At 54.2% G+C, this 18,311-nt stretch overlaps 1 protein-coding gene across 2 annotated transcripts in view; it reads left to right on the top strand.

Moving 5' to 3' along the window:
* The window catches only part of ITGA11 (integrin subunit alpha 11), a 163,017-nt gene that overhangs the window by 129,519 nt on the left and 15,187 nt on the right, over positions 1-18,311 (top strand). For both annotated transcript variants that reach the window (XM_002753273.5, XM_078333479.1), the window contains exons 12-20: positions 993-1,141; positions 5,309-5,449; positions 5,721-5,924; positions 6,765-6,895; positions 9,775-9,941; positions 11,214-11,356; positions 12,730-12,840; positions 15,862-15,947; positions 16,791-16,998. In XM_002753273.5, the coding sequence (XP_002753319.5) occupies positions 993-1,141; positions 5,309-5,449; positions 5,721-5,924; positions 6,765-6,895; positions 9,775-9,941; positions 11,214-11,356; positions 12,730-12,840; positions 15,862-15,947; positions 16,791-16,998 (1,340 nt within the window). The remainder of the gene's footprint in view (positions 1-992; positions 1,142-5,308; positions 5,450-5,720; positions 5,925-6,764; positions 6,896-9,774; positions 9,942-11,213; positions 11,357-12,729; positions 12,841-15,861; positions 15,948-16,790; positions 16,999-18,311) is intronic.

Below are 18,311 nucleotides of genomic sequence, written 5' to 3'. Positions count from 1 at the left end.
GTAGCCCCTCTGGAAGCAGCCGGTGGGACCCGAGTGACACTGTTACACACACATGCATATATGTGCATACACACACACACGTGCACCGCGGGAGACATCTGTTCCCCAGCAGTAGCCCAGGCTCTGTCGCCAAGGCCCAACACCCATCTCAAATCTGGAACCCAAGGTTGTCTGGCAGAAAGCGGGATTCTGGGATGTCACCGGCTTTGCACACCTGCTGGAGCCCGCTTTCAGGAGAGTTGCCTGAAGAGCTGCACATTTGCTTCCTGGTTACTGGGTGGCCGACTTGAGATTCACAACAATCTGGCACAGCCATGCCGGGAGGAGGGATTGGCAGCCTTTCCAAAACAGCCCCTGGGGTTCCATTTTCTCTTTGGCATGCTGTATGTATGGGACTCACAGGAGCTTCCTCCTTTGAGTCTGCAAAGCTTTGGAGCTTCAAGGATCCCTGAGACCACATGTAAATATCTGAAGCTGATCGATTCCTTCCACTTTCACGGCTAGCACTCTAGTCCTCGGTGAGCCACTTAGCAGGCGTTGTGGTAATAAAGAGGATACTGGTTAGTTCCCAAGGGTGAAGACTGGTGGAAAACAAAAACAGTCTTCCCAATATTAAACGAAGTGAGGCTGGAGTCTGCCCTGCTCGCTGCTGCCCTCCGCCGTGCTCATGAGCCGGTGAAGGAGGGATGTAAGCCTTTCAAGTTAGTGATCTCTTTTAGCAGCCCCACCTGGCTCCCTTTATTTTCTCCAGCAAGGGCTGACGTGCAGTGAGTCCTCCCCACCCTCCAAATCCATCTCCTGGGCCTTGCCTCTTCCAGGCCTCCCCAGCTTCCCCTAGGAATCACAGCCCTTCACAACTGAATCTGCTTAGCTGGCCCTGAACCTACCCCATCACTGGCACATCCTCTGGCATGGCCAAGTCACGCACCAGGCCCGAGCAAGGCCTGCTGAGGACATGGTGCCAATGATCAGCCTGTTTCCTCCTGTGGCAGGGTACACAGTCACATCGGTCGTGTCCTCCAGGCAGGGGCGAGTGTACGTGGCTGGAGCCCCCCGATTCAACCACACGGGCAAAGTCATCCTGTTTACCATGCACAGCAACCGGAGCCTCACCATCCACCAGGCTCTGCGGGGCCAGCAGGTAATGAAGGGGGAGTCTGGGGCGGGGACGGACGGAAGAGAAGGCGGGTCAGACAAATGGGGGGCAGTGAATACAGGCATGCCTGGGCCACTGGGTGCCCCGAAGGGCAGTCATGTTGCTCCAGCCATCTTCATGATGTCAGGAGTGGCAGGAGTGCGCATCCACCCACAGAGGCCCCATGGGTCCTCCAGGATGCCAGCTCCTTCCCTTTTCCTGGAAGGGAAGCAATGCGGAATGGGAAGGCTGCCAGTGGCACTGCCCTGCAGGGAGGCGGTTGGCAGCCAGACTGTGTGCTAAGAGTCCCATGTTGGACAGTGATGGACGTACATTGGAAAGCTATGAGAAGAGTCATTGGTGGTGAAAACAGGGTTCCAATCCAAGTCACTTCCGTCGCAGAGGAAACGGGGGTCCTGGGAAGCAGTGTGGCTTTTCCAGGGTTCTATGGCAAATTCATGACTGGGTCAAGCCAAGAACCCTCTTGGTGGTGCTGCCTGCATCATGCCACCTCCTGACCCCCAACAACCCCAAAACCAGGCCTGGGCTCCTCCTGACCCCCAACAACCCCAAAACCAGGCTTGGGCTCCTCCTGACCCCCAACAACCCCAAAACCAGGCTTGGGCTCCTCCTGACCCCCAACAACCCCAAAACCAGGCTTGGGCTCCTCCTGACCCCCAACCCCCAAACCAGGCCTGGGCTCCTCCTGACCCCCAACAACCCCAAAACCAGGCTTGGGCTCCTCCTGACCCCCAACAACCCCAAAACCAGGCTTGGGCTCCTCCTGACCCCCAACAACCCCAAAACCAGGCCTGGGCTCCTCCTGACCCCCAACAACCCCAAAACCAGGCTTGGGCTCCTCCTGACCCCCAACCCCAAAACCAGGCCTGGGCTCCTCCTGACCCCCAACAACCCCAAAACCAGGCTTGGGCTTCTCCTGACCCCCAACAACCCCAAAACCAGGCTTGGGCTCCTCCTGACCCCCAACAACCCCAAAACCAGGCTTGGGCTCCTCCTGACCCCCAACAACCCCAAAACCAGGCTTGGGCTCCTCCTGACCCCCAACAACCCCAAAACCAGGCTTGGGCTCCTCCTGACCCCCAACCCCAAAACCAGGCCTGGGCTCCTCCTGACCCCCAACAACCCCAAAACCAGGCCTGGGCTCCTCCTGACCCCCAACAACCCCAAAACCAGGCCTGGGCTCCTCCTGACCGGCAGCATCCGTGCTCTCTCTAGGCCGGAGCTGAGCACTGTCCAAGCCCTTCTGTATTGTCCCCAGGTCCCCATTGGCTCTCCTGAGCCTGAGAACAGCCCTGTCTCCTGCATCTCTGACTGCCCTTGGCCTGTCACCGTGAGAACCCGCTCCTTGCCGAGTCTAACCTAAATCCCTCTAGCTGCAGAACACCGCCTTCCTGCCATTCCTCCCTGCCTCTTGGGCTTGGGCCACCCCGGGCAGCTCAGCTCTCACCCTCCGCCCTGCCCGCCCACACTCACCCAGAGCCAGCTCTTTTGGGAATTGAGGGCTAGACCTTGGGAGCTAGAGGGAACTTGCTGATGAATTTATGACATTTTTCCTGCCCAGTTCTGCCTCCAACATCCGAACAAGAAACCGCAGTGCTGAAGGCAGCTAAATTAAGTGGATTCCAAATCGCGGTGACCCACATAGCTGAGGCCACGTATTTAGACAAATTTCTCCCTCCCCATCCGTCACTCGCTCGCTGTCTGCTTCTTAGTTACTTTATGTCGGCACATGGCTTCCCTCTCCCTCCCGTGTCTATTATTTCCCTTTCCTCTCTTCCACACTTTTATCTTTCTCCTCAGTTAAAAGCTTTTAATGCTTGAGAATAGAATTCTTCTGAAAACATGCCAAGCCAGAGATGGGCGGGGGAGGCAGAGTCATGGATCAGGGTGTCAGACAGACCCCACTTCCAGCCAGCTTGGCGGTGACCAGGTGACCAGCCTTCTGACCCTGGCAAGCAGCTCCCATTCTCTGAGTTTTGGCTCCTTCCCTGTAAAATGAGGATGACTCTGTCTCCTAGCAGCGTGGGGCTCACATGAGCTAACCCAAGGCCATAAACCATCCCACACAGGACTTGTCCACAAACAGGACACCTTCCCCTTTCCTAAGCAGCCCAGTGATCCAATAAGCATTAATTAAGCACCTTCTGTGTGCCAGGCACAGTACCCTGGCCAAGAGGGAACATAGCAGGCTCAGTGCCCACCCTCATGAGGTTCCTAGCGGAGGGAACGGGGGCTGGTGGGAGGACTGGAGCAGAGGGCATGGAAAAGGGGCAGGGAGCAGAAACGAGAAGGTCAAGGACAGTTTCTAGCAGGAGGTGACCCTTCAGCTAAGACCTGAGGGATGGCAGGGGATGATCTGGGGAGGAGGCATGCAAGAGAAAAGCTTGTGCAGAGGGAAGCCTAGAAGCCGGCCAAGGCCTGGGGCTTTTGGAGAAGAGAAATAACTCAGTTCGGCAGGAGCCAGGTGAACTGCATTGGGGAGACAGAGGCTTGGAAGGGAGGATGGTCCAGCACAGTCCTGCTGGAGAGTTTAGATACTAACCCAAAAGCAAGAGGGGGAGTGGTGTCAGACGCCATACCAGCTGCCATGGGGGTGGGCTGAAGGGGCCAGCGTGAGGCGGGAAGGCCCTTTGGAAGGTGCCTCACCTGGGGAAGAAGCGGTGGGCAGCAGTTGCTGAACTGGCACCAGGTAGGACTTGTGGCAGGTTTGCAGGTGGGAGAGGTGGAGGGCGGAGTCAGGGTTTCTGGGTTTCTGATGAGGGGGTGAGTAGTGCCCTCACTGAAGTGGGGAGGACTGCACCCCAAGAGGAAGGGGAACACAGCAGGTTCTCAGACACTGAAAGAAATCAGAATCCACCAGCCGCGATGCTAATGCCAGAATGATTTATAACATCAAAAATTTAAAAACAGTGCCTCGCACCTGTAATCCCAGCACTTTGAGAGGCTGAGGTGAGAGAATCACTTGAGCACAGGAGTTTCAAGCCAGCCTGGGCAACATAGCAAGACCCTATCTCTACAATTTCTTTCAAATAGCCAGGCACGGTGGCTAGTGCCTGTGGTCCCAGCTACTCAGGAGGCTGAGGTGGGAGGATCGCTTGAATCCAGGAGTTCGAGGCTGCAATGAGCCAAGATCGCACCATTGCACTCCAGCCTGGGTGATAGAGCAAAACTTTTGTCTCAAAGGAAAAACAAAATGTAAAACAAACTAACCGTCCAGCAATAATTGATTAAATACATTACGGGCCAGGCGCAGTGGCTCGTGCCTGTAATCCCAGCACTTTGAGAGGCCAAGGTGGGCGGATCTCCAAGTCAAGAGCTCGAGAGCGTCCTGGCCAACATGGTGAAACCCCATCTCAACTGAAAATATAAAAATTAGCCAGGCGTGGTGGCAGGCACCTGTAGTCCCAGCTACTTGGAAGGCTGAGGCAGGAGAATCACTTGAACCCGAGAGGCAGAGGTTGCAGTGAGCCGAGATCGCACCACTGCACTCCAGTCTGGCAACCGAGTGAGACTCCATCTCAAAAAAGCAAAAAAAAATTATGATACGTGCATATTTCAGAGCACTGTGGAATCACCAGGGATCATGTCATAGGCAAAAATATGACACATCATGGAAAAATGTTTGTGATATATTGTTTTATTTAAAAATCAGTATATAAACTATATTTTCATTATTACCCCAATTTGTAAAAATAAAAACATATATACACACATGTACAAATAGGCAACATGCCTTAGGGGAGTAAAACTAGAGAAAAGTCCACAAAAACATTCATGGTACTTATATTTGGATGTCAGGACTATGGGTAACTTTTGTTTTCTTCTGCATACTTTTAAACATTTTCCTTATTTTTATCATTATATCACTTTACACACAAGATAAAGGGCAACCAATAAAATTAAACAATAGAAAAGAGTGGGGAGGGGATGATGACAGGAGGAAAAGAGGAAAGAGGGGAAGGGCAAACAGAACAGGCAAGTCGGCTCCGGCTCCGAGGGAGAGGAGAGGGAGCGCCTGAGAAGAGGGGACCCATTTGTTCAAGGAGAATTTTGAGTCACGGGATGGCCTTGGCTTCCCTTTGCTGGCGGGGCAAGGGCTTGGGCTGAGCAAACTGGCAGCCAGCCCACTCCTCTCCCCCATCACGTGCGCAGATAGGCTCTTACTTCGGGAGTGAGATCACCTCGGTGGACATCAACGGTGATGGCGTGACCGATGTCCTGCTCGTGGGCGCACCCATGTACTTCAGCGAGGGCCGCGAACGAGGCAAGGTGTACGTCTATGAGCTGAGACAGGTATGGCTGGGCGGGGCCCGGGCAGCTTCTCAGGGGCCCCCAACCTCTGCTTTGACATGGGTAGCTACGAGGGAAGTGGGTTACCAGCAAGGTCAGTGCTGGAGCCAGGCCTGGGAAGAATCGGAGCCTCCTCCGCGGCTGGGCTCATGTACCAGAGACGGGGTTCTGGGGGAATGGAGCAGGGAGAGGATGCCGGGGCAGCCTGCAGGGAATTAGCCTGAGGAACTTTTACCAAGCCCTCCCCAGCCTTTTTCTGCCCCCGGTTTTGCAGAACCGGTTTGTTTATAACGGAACGCTGAAGGATTCCCACAGTTACCAGAATGCCCGATTTGGGTCCTCCATCGTCTCGGTTCGAGATCTCAATCAGGATTCCTTCGATGATGTGGTGGTGGGAGCCCCCCTAGAGGATAACCACGCGGGAGCCATCTACATCTTCCACGGCTTCCGGGGCAGCATCCTGAAGACGCCAAAGCAGGTCAGGCTCCCCCCACCCCCGGGAAGTGGGCAGAGCAAACGGGACTGCAGGAGACCCAGGAGCTTCTGGGCCTCCTCTGGTTCGGGATTTTCTTCCGCCCTCTCACAGGAACGGATTCCAGTCTATCCCGGCCATGCTTCCCCTAAGCAGAAATTTTGAAAAAGGGCGCATTTTTACCTTTAGGATCCTGCCGCCCCCACTTTGGCACCCTCTTCCTGCTTGCCTTTACTCCCCCGCAACAACAAACAACAGGTCCCTGGCACCTGACCCTCACTCCCTGCCAACACACGCGCATGCAATTGCCTACCAGAGGAGAATCCCTTCTGGGCTCGCCCTTCTCTGGAATTGCTTCATGCTAGAAACTGTGCTCATCTCAAAACCCACCCATCTCAGGTCCCACCCACCGAGGATCATCCTTTTGCGCGCACGGTTTATTTGTAAGAGAGCCTCACAAAGAGACCAGCGTGAGAGACGTGGATGGGCCGCCTGCCAAGCCACATGTATTCACACTTAATAGGGAGCTCTTTTAAGATGCAATATCTTAATCCAAAAAAATGACTTGAATGGTAGGAATTTCAGGTGCCAGGACAGGCCAGGAGAGGAGATTGCTTTGGGTTGGGGAAGCTTCTTGGTGGTTTCAAACAGGCTCCTGACTGTTCTGCCGCTCAGGGCCACCTGCCCCCACACTCACAGCATGCATGTCTGTCTGTCTCTCTGTCTCTCTCTCTCTCTCTCTACCCCCTTCCTCCCTTCCTCCCTCCCCCTCCCTCCCTCTCTCTTCCTCTCTCCCCTTTTCTCCCCCTCTCTCCCTCTCTCTCCCTCTCTCCCCACTCCCTGCAGAGAATCACAGCCTCAGAGCTGGCTACCGGACTCCAGTATTTTGGCTGCAGCATCCACGGGCAACTGGACCTCGATGAGGATGGGCTCATCGACCTGGCAGTGGGCGCCCTTGGCAACGCTGTGATTCTGTGGTTGGTTCCCCCACTGATCCCGCCTCCTGGGCTCTTCTGAAGGTCATGATGAATGCAGGGGGTTTAAAGATCGGCTTCAGGATCTTTGTCCCTTGTCTTGAACCACCATCAGCTAGACTCACCCTGTTCTTAGCCCATCTTGCTTACACATTTTCTTTTTGTGAAATCAGTGTAAATTCAATATAAATTGAAGTCCTGTCCAAAAGCCCCCACTCTTAAAATTTGTCCTAAAAGTTCTGGCTACTGAGGCATGTCTTTCCGCTTCAGCTTTTCAAGCTCTAATACCATCAGGAGCAAGTTGAGCATATTTTTACCAGCTGGGAGGACCTTCCATCTCCCCCGGTGGAGGAATGTTTAGTACAGAGATTTCTTTCTTCCAAAGCCCTCTGACTTCTTGCTTCCTTTCTTCAGGGGCTCATTTTCATGCTTCCTAAGCACCCATTTATTTTACCATATGTTGGCTACTTTTTGAGCCAAAAAACCTTGAGTATTTTTTCAAATATGTTGATGAGATATATTTTATCATAGATACAATAACATAAAGAACATTTATAAAATAAGGAAAAAAAATTATTCAGCCTGCCATCATCTTACCAATGCCACTATTAACATTGTGGCGTGTCTCCTCCCTGTCCTTTTCCCCCCACTTATGATTTTATACAAATGCAATCATATTTGCCCTACAACTTTAAAAAGGCATTGAACAGAGATCTATAACTTCACAGGGAGAATACAGGAAAGGCTGGGCTCCTGTTCACAAGACTCCTACAACCCAAGAGGGAGATGTCTTCCTCCAGGTTCCCTAGAAAACAGAGCCTGAGACAAAAGCCTCTGTGAATGCTTTGGGAGTGGGGTGCAATCCCAGAAACAGAGGTGAAGCTGGAAGGGAGTGCAGATGGTGAGCGGGCCAGCCTGGCCTCGCCACGTGTGCCTCTCTTTACTTAGCCCTCAGCATTTCCAATGTGGCATAAAACAGCCCATTGTAGGTGAAGAAGGGGGAGCAGCAGACTCGTGACTCCTTCAGATCCCTCACTTGTCAAGGCCAGAGCATCTGCCACCCCTCACTCCTGGTGATGTCACCTGGCCCTCTAGGCAGCACTGGGAAGCCAGGGCCAGGGCAGGTGCAGCCCAGCCAGTGCCCAGGAGCATGGCCTGTCTCTCTTTGAAGGTCTGTGCCACATGTGGCAGCTCTTAGGTCCTTGGTGGTGGCAGTGGTGGCAGCAACGGCAGCCTGGGCTTGCAAGGCATGGTAAAGGTGTTCACTGTGTTGGTTCCAGTCAAGACAGCAAGGCAAATCACCAAGGCCCGGGGAGGCGGGTACACAGAACCCAGCAGGTCTTTAAAGTAACACAAACTGGCCAGGCGCAGGGGCTCATGCCTGTCATCCCAGCACTTTGGGAGGCTGAGGCGGGCAAATCACCTGAGGTCGGGAATTCGAGACCAGCCTGGCCAACGTGGAGAAACTCCATCTCTACTAAAAAACACAAAATTAGCCAGGCGTGGTGACACATGCCTGTAATCCTAGCTACTTGGGAGGCTGAGGCAGGAGAATTGCTTGAACATGGGAGGTGGAGGTTGCAGTGAGCCGAGATCATGCCTTTGCACTCCAGCCTGGGCAACAAGAGCAAAACTCCAGAAGCAAGATACACATACGCACACACACACCCCAGGAGAATCAGTTTCACAGAAATGACTGGATCCAGCTCTAGCTTTTGAAGTCTACAGCTGTGTGCCACCTGAATAGTGATGTGGGCTACAGCCCTCTGGGGAGACCTTATGGTCAAGCCCCATAGTTGTCAAGCCCCATAGCTCCCCTGGTGATCTAGGGCAGTCATGCCCTAGATCACCAGGGGAGCTATTAAAATGTCATTGCCCAGGCTTTACCCAGACCAATTAAAGCAGAATTCTGTGGAGGGACCCAGGCAGCAGTAATTTTTTCAAAACTCCCCAAGTGATTCCAATGGGCTGCCAGGTTTGAGAACCTTAGATGTAACCTGCTGTGCTGACACAGCATTCCGCACTGTCAAAGGACATTCTCACCTCCCCTGATCCTCACAATCCCCCATCACAGAGATCATGTGACCTGCCAAGGTCTAGTGAAGAACCAGTGGAACCTAGACTCAAATCCAACCTTTCACTCTGCAGCACAGAGGCACTGTCCCCCTTGATGCTAAGAACAGAGTATCAGCACAGGTCATCTAAGCCACTCTACTCGTATTTCTTTGTACATACATCCATGGTTGGGAGAGACAATAGATTCCTAATTACATTTGACTTAGACGGATATAAGGGTAAATTTGTATTTCCTTGGTTACCTGGATGGGGTAGTGTGGGGGTGGATGGTGCTAGCTGCACACTGGAGTCACCTGGGGAGTGTTCACACCTCACTCTTTCAAAGTGTGGTCCATGGAACCTGGGAGCTTGTTAGAAATGCAAAATCTGTGCCAAGCTATTGGATCAGAATCTGCATTTTAACACGATCCCCAGGGGGCGTACAAACTTATGAAAATTTCAGAGGTACTGCTTTGAAACCTGCTAAGGCCTGATTCTGATGTGATTTTGCCTAGAGTGTAGCTGAGGCACCAGGATTTTTTTAAGCTCTTCAGATGACTCAGATACGCATCCAGGGTGGGGAAACCACTGCTATAAAAGGTGATGAGGGGCAAAGGGAAGTCAGCAGGGGCTGCACGGAGGGACCATGAGGTGGCTGAGCCCCTCATCCCCCGTGCTCACTCTTGCCAATCCTTTGACATCCAAAGCCCCCTCCATCCTCCGCCTCACCCCCTCCAGTGGCTTTGCAGATCCTGTCCTTCTCCATGGTCACAGCGGGGCAGCTTGAGTCCCTGCCCCACCCCAGCTCACTAGCCCTTCTTCTCTAGGTCCCGCCCTGTGGTTCAGATCAATGCCAGCCTCCACTTTGAGCCCTCCAAGATCAACATCTTCCACAGGGACTGCAAGCGAAGTGGCAGGGATGCCACCTGCCTGGCCGCCTTCCTCTGCTTCACGCCCATCTTCCTGGCACCCCATTTCCAAACGACAACTGTTGGTAAAGCAGGCCCCTCCTTTCTCCCCATCCCCCAGCTCCAGCCTCCCCCCTGCATCTTGCTCTATTTCAAAGCCTGGGCTTTTCCCAAAATGGGTGCTAAGTGCCAGGTCACCCTACAGCCACTTTGGGTGACTGTTGGATCCCATTTGGTGCTGTAATTCCAAAGGACAAAGAGGGGATGTCATGCCAGAGTGAGGGTGGCAGTGAGCAGGGGCAATAATGACAGACAGGACGGGAGAGGAAGGACAGTCTGGGCACAGAGTTTGGATCAGAACACAGGACTGATGGCAGAGGAGCAAAATGGGGTGTGGCAGCCCAGAAGTCCTCCTGGATGCAGGGGAAGAGGTAGACCCAGGAGTCTACAGAGGGGGTGCAGGAAACCCGGAGGCCAGGCCACTGAGACCCCAGCAGCAGGGAGCCCCACTCAGAAGTGGATATGAGCCCCAGCAGCGCAATTTCCTTCCAAGGGCCATCACTTCCAGCTAAGTATTGAATCAGACACCTGCTCATGCCAGCCCAGGGCCCAGGTGGTCTCAAGAAGTGAGCTGCAGGTTCCAGGACTGCTGTGCTGGCACAGGAAATGGGGACTCAGGGAGTGTCTCAGCCAAGCATCAGGATCAGATAAAGAAGAGAACAAAAGCAGCCCTGGGGACTGTGCCCCTCTCTTTCAACATCCCTCCCTGAGAGGAGACAGCTTAGAGGACCTTGGGCCAGGAGCAACCTGTGGGGCAGCTGGGGTGCAGGAGAAGGGACTGAGCCTTTCCTGGAATTGGCAAAACCAGATGGAAGGGGAGGAGGCTGCAAGCTTTATGCCCCAGAGTGGAGTCAAAGGTTTGAGGATCCGGAGGGAAGGGGCCTCCTTGGTGTGAGAGAACGCACCCAGCAAAGGCTCTGACCAGCCCTAAGGGGGATCCCAGAGCCCAAGGAGAGAAAGGAAAGGTGGAGGGAGAGGCAGAGGGGCATGTTGACGCAGCCAGGGCACCGCCCTGGCCCACATCCTGTCTCCCCTCATCTGTGGTGTTCACTTTCCCTCCATTTCTTCCTCCTGCTCTTTCTCCACCCTCCGCCTCCCCCTTTTCTTTGGTTCCTTCCTTTCCCTTCCTCATGCAATCATTTGTTCTCCATGTGGCAGTTTCCCACCCACCCTGGGTCTTGTGAGAAGAGAGGAACAGCTGTCCCCTGGCCAGCCTGGGGGGCTTCCTGGAGGAGGCAGACAGTCTTGGGTATGCATGTGGCTCCGCCTCTGTGGTCTTGCCCTCTCCCCTCCTGCAGGCATCAGATACAACGCCACCATGGACGAGAGGCGGTATACACCGAGGGCCCACCTGGACGAGGGCGGGGACCAATTCACCAACAGGGCCGTCCTGCTCTCCTCCGGCCAGGAGCTCTGTGAGCAGATCAACTTCCATGTCCTGGTGAGCTGGCAGCTGCACCCGCAGAGCCCAAGCTCCTACAGGAAGGAGCGCCTGCCGAGGGAGAGGCAGAGAGTCCACCTCGTGACTGGCTGGTTCTGAGCCCCCAGCAGACCTCAGGAAGCCAGTCAGGGACACTGTCCCTGACCTTGACCGTCCCACATCCCCACCCATGCCCCACAGACACGCTACCTACCACCTCACTGGACCTCCTTCCAAAACCTCTGCTCCTGCCACTCTCAGATGCCGAGGGAAAGAAGTTGGGCTCAGTAGGCCCAGCAGAGAGAACTGGGAGCAGCTGGTGGGGGGCACGGCCCCAAAGGAAGGGATAAGCAGGCAGCAGCTAACAATGAAAGCCAGGTCCAGAAGGCAGTGGCATGTACAAAATGGGAGGGGAGACAGGCACCCTATCACGAGCAGGATAGTGGCCTGGTACCCCATTCTCTAGCTAAGGAAGAGGATGAGAGGTTTACTTCCATCCGGAGATATCAAATACCCAGCTTACAGCTCCAGCCTCAGAGATGCAAGCAGGGGCACTCGAAACCCACCTGGCTCCAGGAGTTCAATGGTCAGAGGTCAGAGACGTGAGCAGGTGTGAGAAGGCGCATGCCTGCTAAGGGGCCCCCCACACATCCACACCAGCAGCATCTTCATCCTCCCCCCAGACTTGGAAATGCTCATGTTCTGACTCAGGAACTCTGGGACTGGGGCCAGCACCCCATGTTTTAACAGGTTCCCAGGGGACCCTGATGCCAGCTCAGGTTTGAGAGCCACCAGCTTCATAAAGTCAGGGATTGCAGGTTCCGGGGGGACTTTGCAGGCAGCTCGAAGCAACCCCTTTACTTCCCATCTGTGCTCAGAACCAGCCTGAGTGCCTCTGTCTTGCTTACAAGTTTGTTCATTCACTAATTCCACATGCTGAAGCCCTTACCACAGTGCCAGGGCCCTGCTGGGAGGCTCCAGGCCTCTTCCTGGCTTGGGAGGAAAGTGACACAGTCAGACAGTTCAAAAGCCAGGTGAGCAGCGCGAGTAACTGGTCTGAACAGAGTGGTGGGTGGGGTAGGAGGTAGGCTGGCGCTGCCAGGCCAAGGCATCTGGGCAATGGGAGCCCGGCCCTGAAGGATGCCCAGGAGCTTGGCGAAATGGCCAGGCAGCTGGGCTGGCATGAGCAGAGCTTGGAGCTCCTTTCATAGAGGCACACTCTTCCCACCAACAGACCCGCTAGGAACCTCCATCCACCCACAGACTCATCCTGAGGGGACAGGGCAGCTGCCCTGCCACCTTAGCAAGGTGGCAGTCTATCTCAGCATCCATGGTCCTAGCCCAGAAAGTAATGTTCTCTCCTCCCTTACCCTTGCCCTCCTCTCCACCCCCAGGACACCGCTGACTACGTGAAGCCAGTGGCCTTCTCAGTGGAATATTCCCTGGAGGACCCTGACCATGGCCCCATGCTGGACGATGGCTGGTCCACCACTCTCAGAGTCTCGGTACATCTCGGTACAGGGCATGCACCTTGGGCACGAACCCCACCCCCACCCCACCTCCTCCCCAAAGCCCAGAGCCTGAGTGTGCTGGGTACAGAGGACACCATCCCTCCCCTCATCTTCCGACCTCCTGTCCTGGCAAACTCGAAATGTGGCTGGCTGCTTCCCTCCTCCCTCAAGGCTTGTGCTGAGTATTAGCAAGTTGGTTCCTCGAGGGCAAGGCCCAGGCCTTCTCCTGTTGAAGGTTCCCCATATCCCCAGCACAGGGGAGCAAGGGGTGAACTCTGGAGAAATATAGTGAACCACTAGAGAGAAGGGACCTGAGATCTTAGTCACCCACCTCCCTCCTCAACAGATGCGGACAGTGGAGACCAGAGAGAGACTCAGCCACTCAGAGCTGGGGGTTCCGCTTGTTAGATGACTAACTTATTCACAGAGTGACAGTATTCCAAAAAGAAGTGGCCCCATCCCTCAACCACACTGTCTAATCCCTGGCTCTAGAGGCATCCAAAATGTTTGGCATCTAACATTCAGAAGCTCCCTACAGCTGCAACTCCATGTAAATCCCACTCAAGGAAAATGTCAGGCAGTGTTCAATTCTGCTGCTGTGCCGTGAGAGCAGGCAAAGTTGTAAAATGGAATAGCTAATGCCTGAACCTTGAGGATTTAGAAAAACAACTTTTGAACACACCACGGCGCTCTTAAGCCATTCTGTAAGGTCCAGTCACTGAGCGATGTCTGTATGAGTGCCAGAATCTGTCCAGGAAGCAGCTTCAGAATGACTCAGGTTCTTACCTGCATTTCTTCAGCACCAGGAAAGGACGGTACAGTCCACAGCAATGCCCCTGAAAGCCTCCCCTTCCCTCCTTGACACTCACCCCCCACAGCCCCGCCCACACCACAGGCCTCCCACAGTCCTCCGCCAAACCCCCCGTCCTCACACCTCCCCCTTTTCTCCTAAGTCTGAAGCCCTGGGCTGTCAATGCTGGATCCCTCGTTAGTGAGCCAGGAGAAGGGGAAAGCTGGGTGCACTAAGCCATTTTGGTCCTCTCACAGTAATTGCAAAGTTACTATGGCAAATGGATGAGTACATGGCACTCGCCCCACAAGCCTGCTGAAGCCCACAGTGCAGATTAACACTCAGGGTGATCCGTGCTCTCACACCGATGAGTACCACACGAGGTAGTGATGACCAGCCCAGGCCAGGTGGGAGGCAGCATACACTCAGAGGATAAACTAAGTCCCTTTCCCACCACTCTGAGCCTCAGTACATCTCAGTACTTCTCCACGGTGACCCCTGGATATGGCTCTGCTGGTTGCCATGGCAGCTGGCCTGCTTCTAGCTGCAGATGCACCATGCAGTAGGGAGCCAAGGGGCGAGATGGGTAGAACCATGCCTAAAGCAAGAGCATGTGGATCTGAGTGAGGGCCAGAGAGCTCTCCTTCAAGAAAAGTTAATGAATTTAGGATACACATGACTTTGTGACACCTGTTTCCTCCCCCCTGGTTTGGGCTATGTCTCAATAGTCACAGTTACTGCCCCTCAGCTCCAGGCTTGAATATCCAGCTGCCTGCTAAGGTCCTTGCCCCAGGGGGGCCACAGGCATTTATAACTCAACGTGCCCCCACACTGAATTTCTCCACTAAATCCCTGCTTTTTTTTTTTTTTTTAATGGAGTATTGCTCTGTTGCCCAGGCTGGAGTGCACTGGCGCGATCTTGGCTCACTGCAACCTACACCTCCCAGGTTCAGACGATTCTCCTGCCTCAGCCTCCGGAGTAGCTGGGATTAGCAGTGCGCAGCACTACCATGCCCAATTAATTTTTGTATTTTTAGTAGAGACAGGGTTTCACCATGTTGGCCATGCTGGTCTCAAACTCCTGACCTCTAGTGATCCACCCACCTTAGCCTCCCAAAGTGCTGGAATTGCAGGTGTGAGCCACCGCACCCAGCCAACCCCTGCTTTTATTAACAAATGGCATGACCATCCTTCCAGACACCTAAAAAGTAGCTTGACTGACACCCCTGGACCCCTTTCTCCCTCAGCCCCGACAACCTCCAGGTTCCTATGGATCCTGCCTCTGGGGTCACTAACCTATTTTCTCCTCGCATGCCCACTACCCATGCCCACTACCACACCGACACCAGCATCACCTCTTGCCCAAATGTTGCGGCAGCCTCCTCAATGGTCTCCCTGCCACCAGCTTCCATCTTCTCACTCCGTTCTCCCACAGCAGCCAGGGCAGCCTTCAAAATGCGGGTCTGTGGGGACACTCCCGGCCTGAGGCACTTGGCGATTCCTACCAGTTGCAAGACATGACCCCAAGGCCCTCGAGGTCACAGCCCCCTGCCTGCCTCTTCATCTCCCCCACCCCTGTCTCTTACCACAGCAACACTGACCTACCCATCATTTCCCAGACACACCGTGTGCTCCTGCCCCAGGGCCTCTGCATCAAGCCCTCCTTCCTCCTGGGCTTCGCCACCCTCCACCCCAGTCCACCCAGCTACCTTGACTGTTCTTCAGAACTCGGACCCACTGTCACTTCCCTGAAGCCTTCCCTGACTTCCTACAGGCCAAAACAGCTATTTCTCTTCTCTGCCTCTTCTACTCCTCATGCACACTTCTTTTGGGTTTTTTGAACATTTTACACGAGTTATTTGTCCATTTACTAATCTTCCCCATGAGCTGAGGGCAGAAGCCGCTTCTTCCTTGTTTCTTATCCCCGGTACCAAAGCCCTTGCCCACACACAGTAGATGATCAATAAATGTTGACCTGCTGGGTGAGTGGCGGGGAGGTGGAGGTCTGTGCTGTCAGCTCAGTTATGAACTGGAAGGGAAGCAGGAGGAGCTGAGTTTTGAGCCTCATTTTAAAGAGGGAAGCATCTATGCAGAAGCACAAGAAGAAGCAGTTTGGCTTCTGGGGAAAGTACAGGAAAGCCAGCCCATGTCTAGTGTGATGGAGACAGACGCGAGGGGCTGTGGGTCCCTACCCTGCTGCGCACACCCGGCTCTCCCTGGCCCAGGTGCCCTTCTGGAACGGCTGCAATGAGGATGAGCACTGCGTCCCTGACCTTGTGCTGGATGCCCGGAGTGACCTACCCACAGCCATGTGAGTCGGCTCCTTCCACCCCCACCCTTGCCCCTTCCCCTTCACTGCCAGAGGCTCTGAAGCTCCTGGGCCCTGGATTGTTTCCTGGACATCCTCCTCACAGGCAGCGTGGATCAAACACTGAGCTTGGAGCCTGCGTTCTGAACCAGGCTTTGCCTCCAACTCAGATGAGGTCATCTCTAGGGCCTGCTGGCTGAACACTTTGGGCTTTCCAATCCTTCTCATGGAAAGATGCCAGGGACACCAGCAGAGGGTGAGCAGGAGCCGTATAATCCCCTCTAAGAGACAAACTAACATAGGAGGGAAAGTAATGAGCAATATCATATTTTAAATTTATGTAATATATTTTCCAATAATTTATGCTCAACTTTGATCCAACTATGAGATGATTGAAAACATATATAACCATGACATAGATAATAAATCGAAATAGCACATCCAAACCTTGGAGGAGGATAATGGAGCACATATTCCAACCAGCTAGGCTAAAATCAGGATTATCTCTACATAAGTGCTGAGTTTCCTGGTAGCCAAGGCCAAAAGGGAAACATGATGCATGGAGTGGTGATGCGTGAGTGGTGAGCTCAAGTAAGAGCTCTGGGTTCAGAGGAGGGTCTGATGTCTACGGTGGGAACATCAAGGGCCTTTGAAATAGGAAATGGTCTTGAAGGATGAGCTCTCTCCAGGCCTGCTATCATTTCCCCTCTTCTCCTAGTGGCTCTTGCCATGAGCAGAGGCCAGTCAAGTGCCCGGATCTGCCTTTCTGCCCCAACCCTGGGCTTCCTCTCTACCTCTGCTTTCCTGAATTCATCTGCCCAATCTCTGGTGCTCTCTTGTTCTCAGGGAGTACTGCCAGAGGGTGCTGAGGAAGCCTGCACAGGACTGCTCCGCATATACGCTGTCCTTCGACACCACAGTTTTCATCATAGAGAGCACACGCCGGCGAGTGGCAGTGGAGGCCACCCTGGAGAACAGGGGCGAGAACGCGTACAGCACCATCCTAAATATCTCACAGTCAGCAAACCTGCAGTTTGCCAGCTTGATCCAGAAGGTAAGAGCTCAGCGTCCTGCCTGGACTGCCTGGCACAAAGGAGAAGGAAGGCCAGGCGGGGTCCTGGCTACACGTTAGAATCACGAGAGAGCTGGGTGCAGCGGCTCATGCCTGTAATCCTAGCACTTTGGGAGGCTGAGGTGGGAGCATCACTTACTTGAGCCCAGGAGTTTGAGACCAGCATGGGCAACATAGACCCCATCTCTGAAAAAATATAAAATGAAATAAAAAAGAATCAAAGGAGAGCTTTAAAAAGCCTTCCCCCAGACTCCTCCTCTGGAGAGCCTAACGGATTTGCTCTGGGGTTGGGCCTGGCATCGGGAGGCTTTTAAAGCTCCCTAGCTGACCAGCGTGCAGCCAGGGCTGAGAACCACCAGCATTAGGGGAGTTAGAGCCCTTTGGGAACACGGTGAGGAATACCCTTCAGCCCGTCTCCTGGGCCCTGGTCAGGGGCACACACCACACATGTGCTACCAGCCATCCACACCTCCTACCCACAGCACACCCTGCAGGAAGGCCCTTCTGACAAGAATTGGAACCAGTTTCTCCCCACCTTAAAACTTCTGATCACTCCCAGCTGCTGTCAGAACAAACTCCCGGCTCCCCATTGTGGCAGCCAATGCATGTCCCACCCACCACCTGCCACTTCTCCCCTAAGCCTGCCACAGGCCACCTTGTTTCCCAGCATAGCACGCCCTGTTCATTCCCACCATGGCCCCCACCTGAAACTCCTCTCTCTGCTGCCCAATAGGCGCCAGCTCCTACTTGGTGACCATCCACCTACTGCCCACTCACGGCGTCCAGCGCTGTGCTAGCACTTGGCGTGCATTCAACCCTTGTGGCAACCTCAGGCATAGCAGTAGTGGTGGTGGTGTTCCCATTTCACAGAGAAGGAAGCTGAGGCATGGGGAGGAGTTAAGGCCTGCCTAAGACTACACAGCTGGTGAGCAGCAGAGCAGAATTCCCGCCCCACAGCTGGCGCCCGAGCCTGCACTTCATGACAAAGCGTAGTCCTCATGCCCCGCCCTCTGGGGATCCTTCCTGAAGCCCCCCAAGGCCACAGGTGGCCCTCCAGCCCACACAGCATCCAGCACAGCCCTCATGAGCTCTGAGGAAACATCAGTCTCCAAGTGCTGGCCTGCCGAAGCCCTCAACTCCCAGGGAGGAAGAGCCCTGCCCCTTAGTCTGTGTCAGAGCTGGGCACATAGAAGACCCTAAAGTCACGTTTGTTGAGTCAACTCAGACGTTGATGTCATGAGTGGGTGTTGGGGTCCCAGGCCCTCAGACACAGCCTCCGTCCTCAAGGACGTTAG

This window comes from Callithrix jacchus, chromosome 8, assembly GCF_049354715.1.
Source record: "Callithrix jacchus isolate 240 chromosome 8, calJac240_pri, whole genome shotgun sequence".
Classification (NCBI taxonomy): Eukaryota; Metazoa; Chordata; class Mammalia; order Primates; family Cebidae; genus Callithrix; species Callithrix jacchus.
The sequence above is the reverse complement of the archived record's forward strand: the minus strand, read 5'-3'. Positions and strand labels throughout refer to the sequence as shown.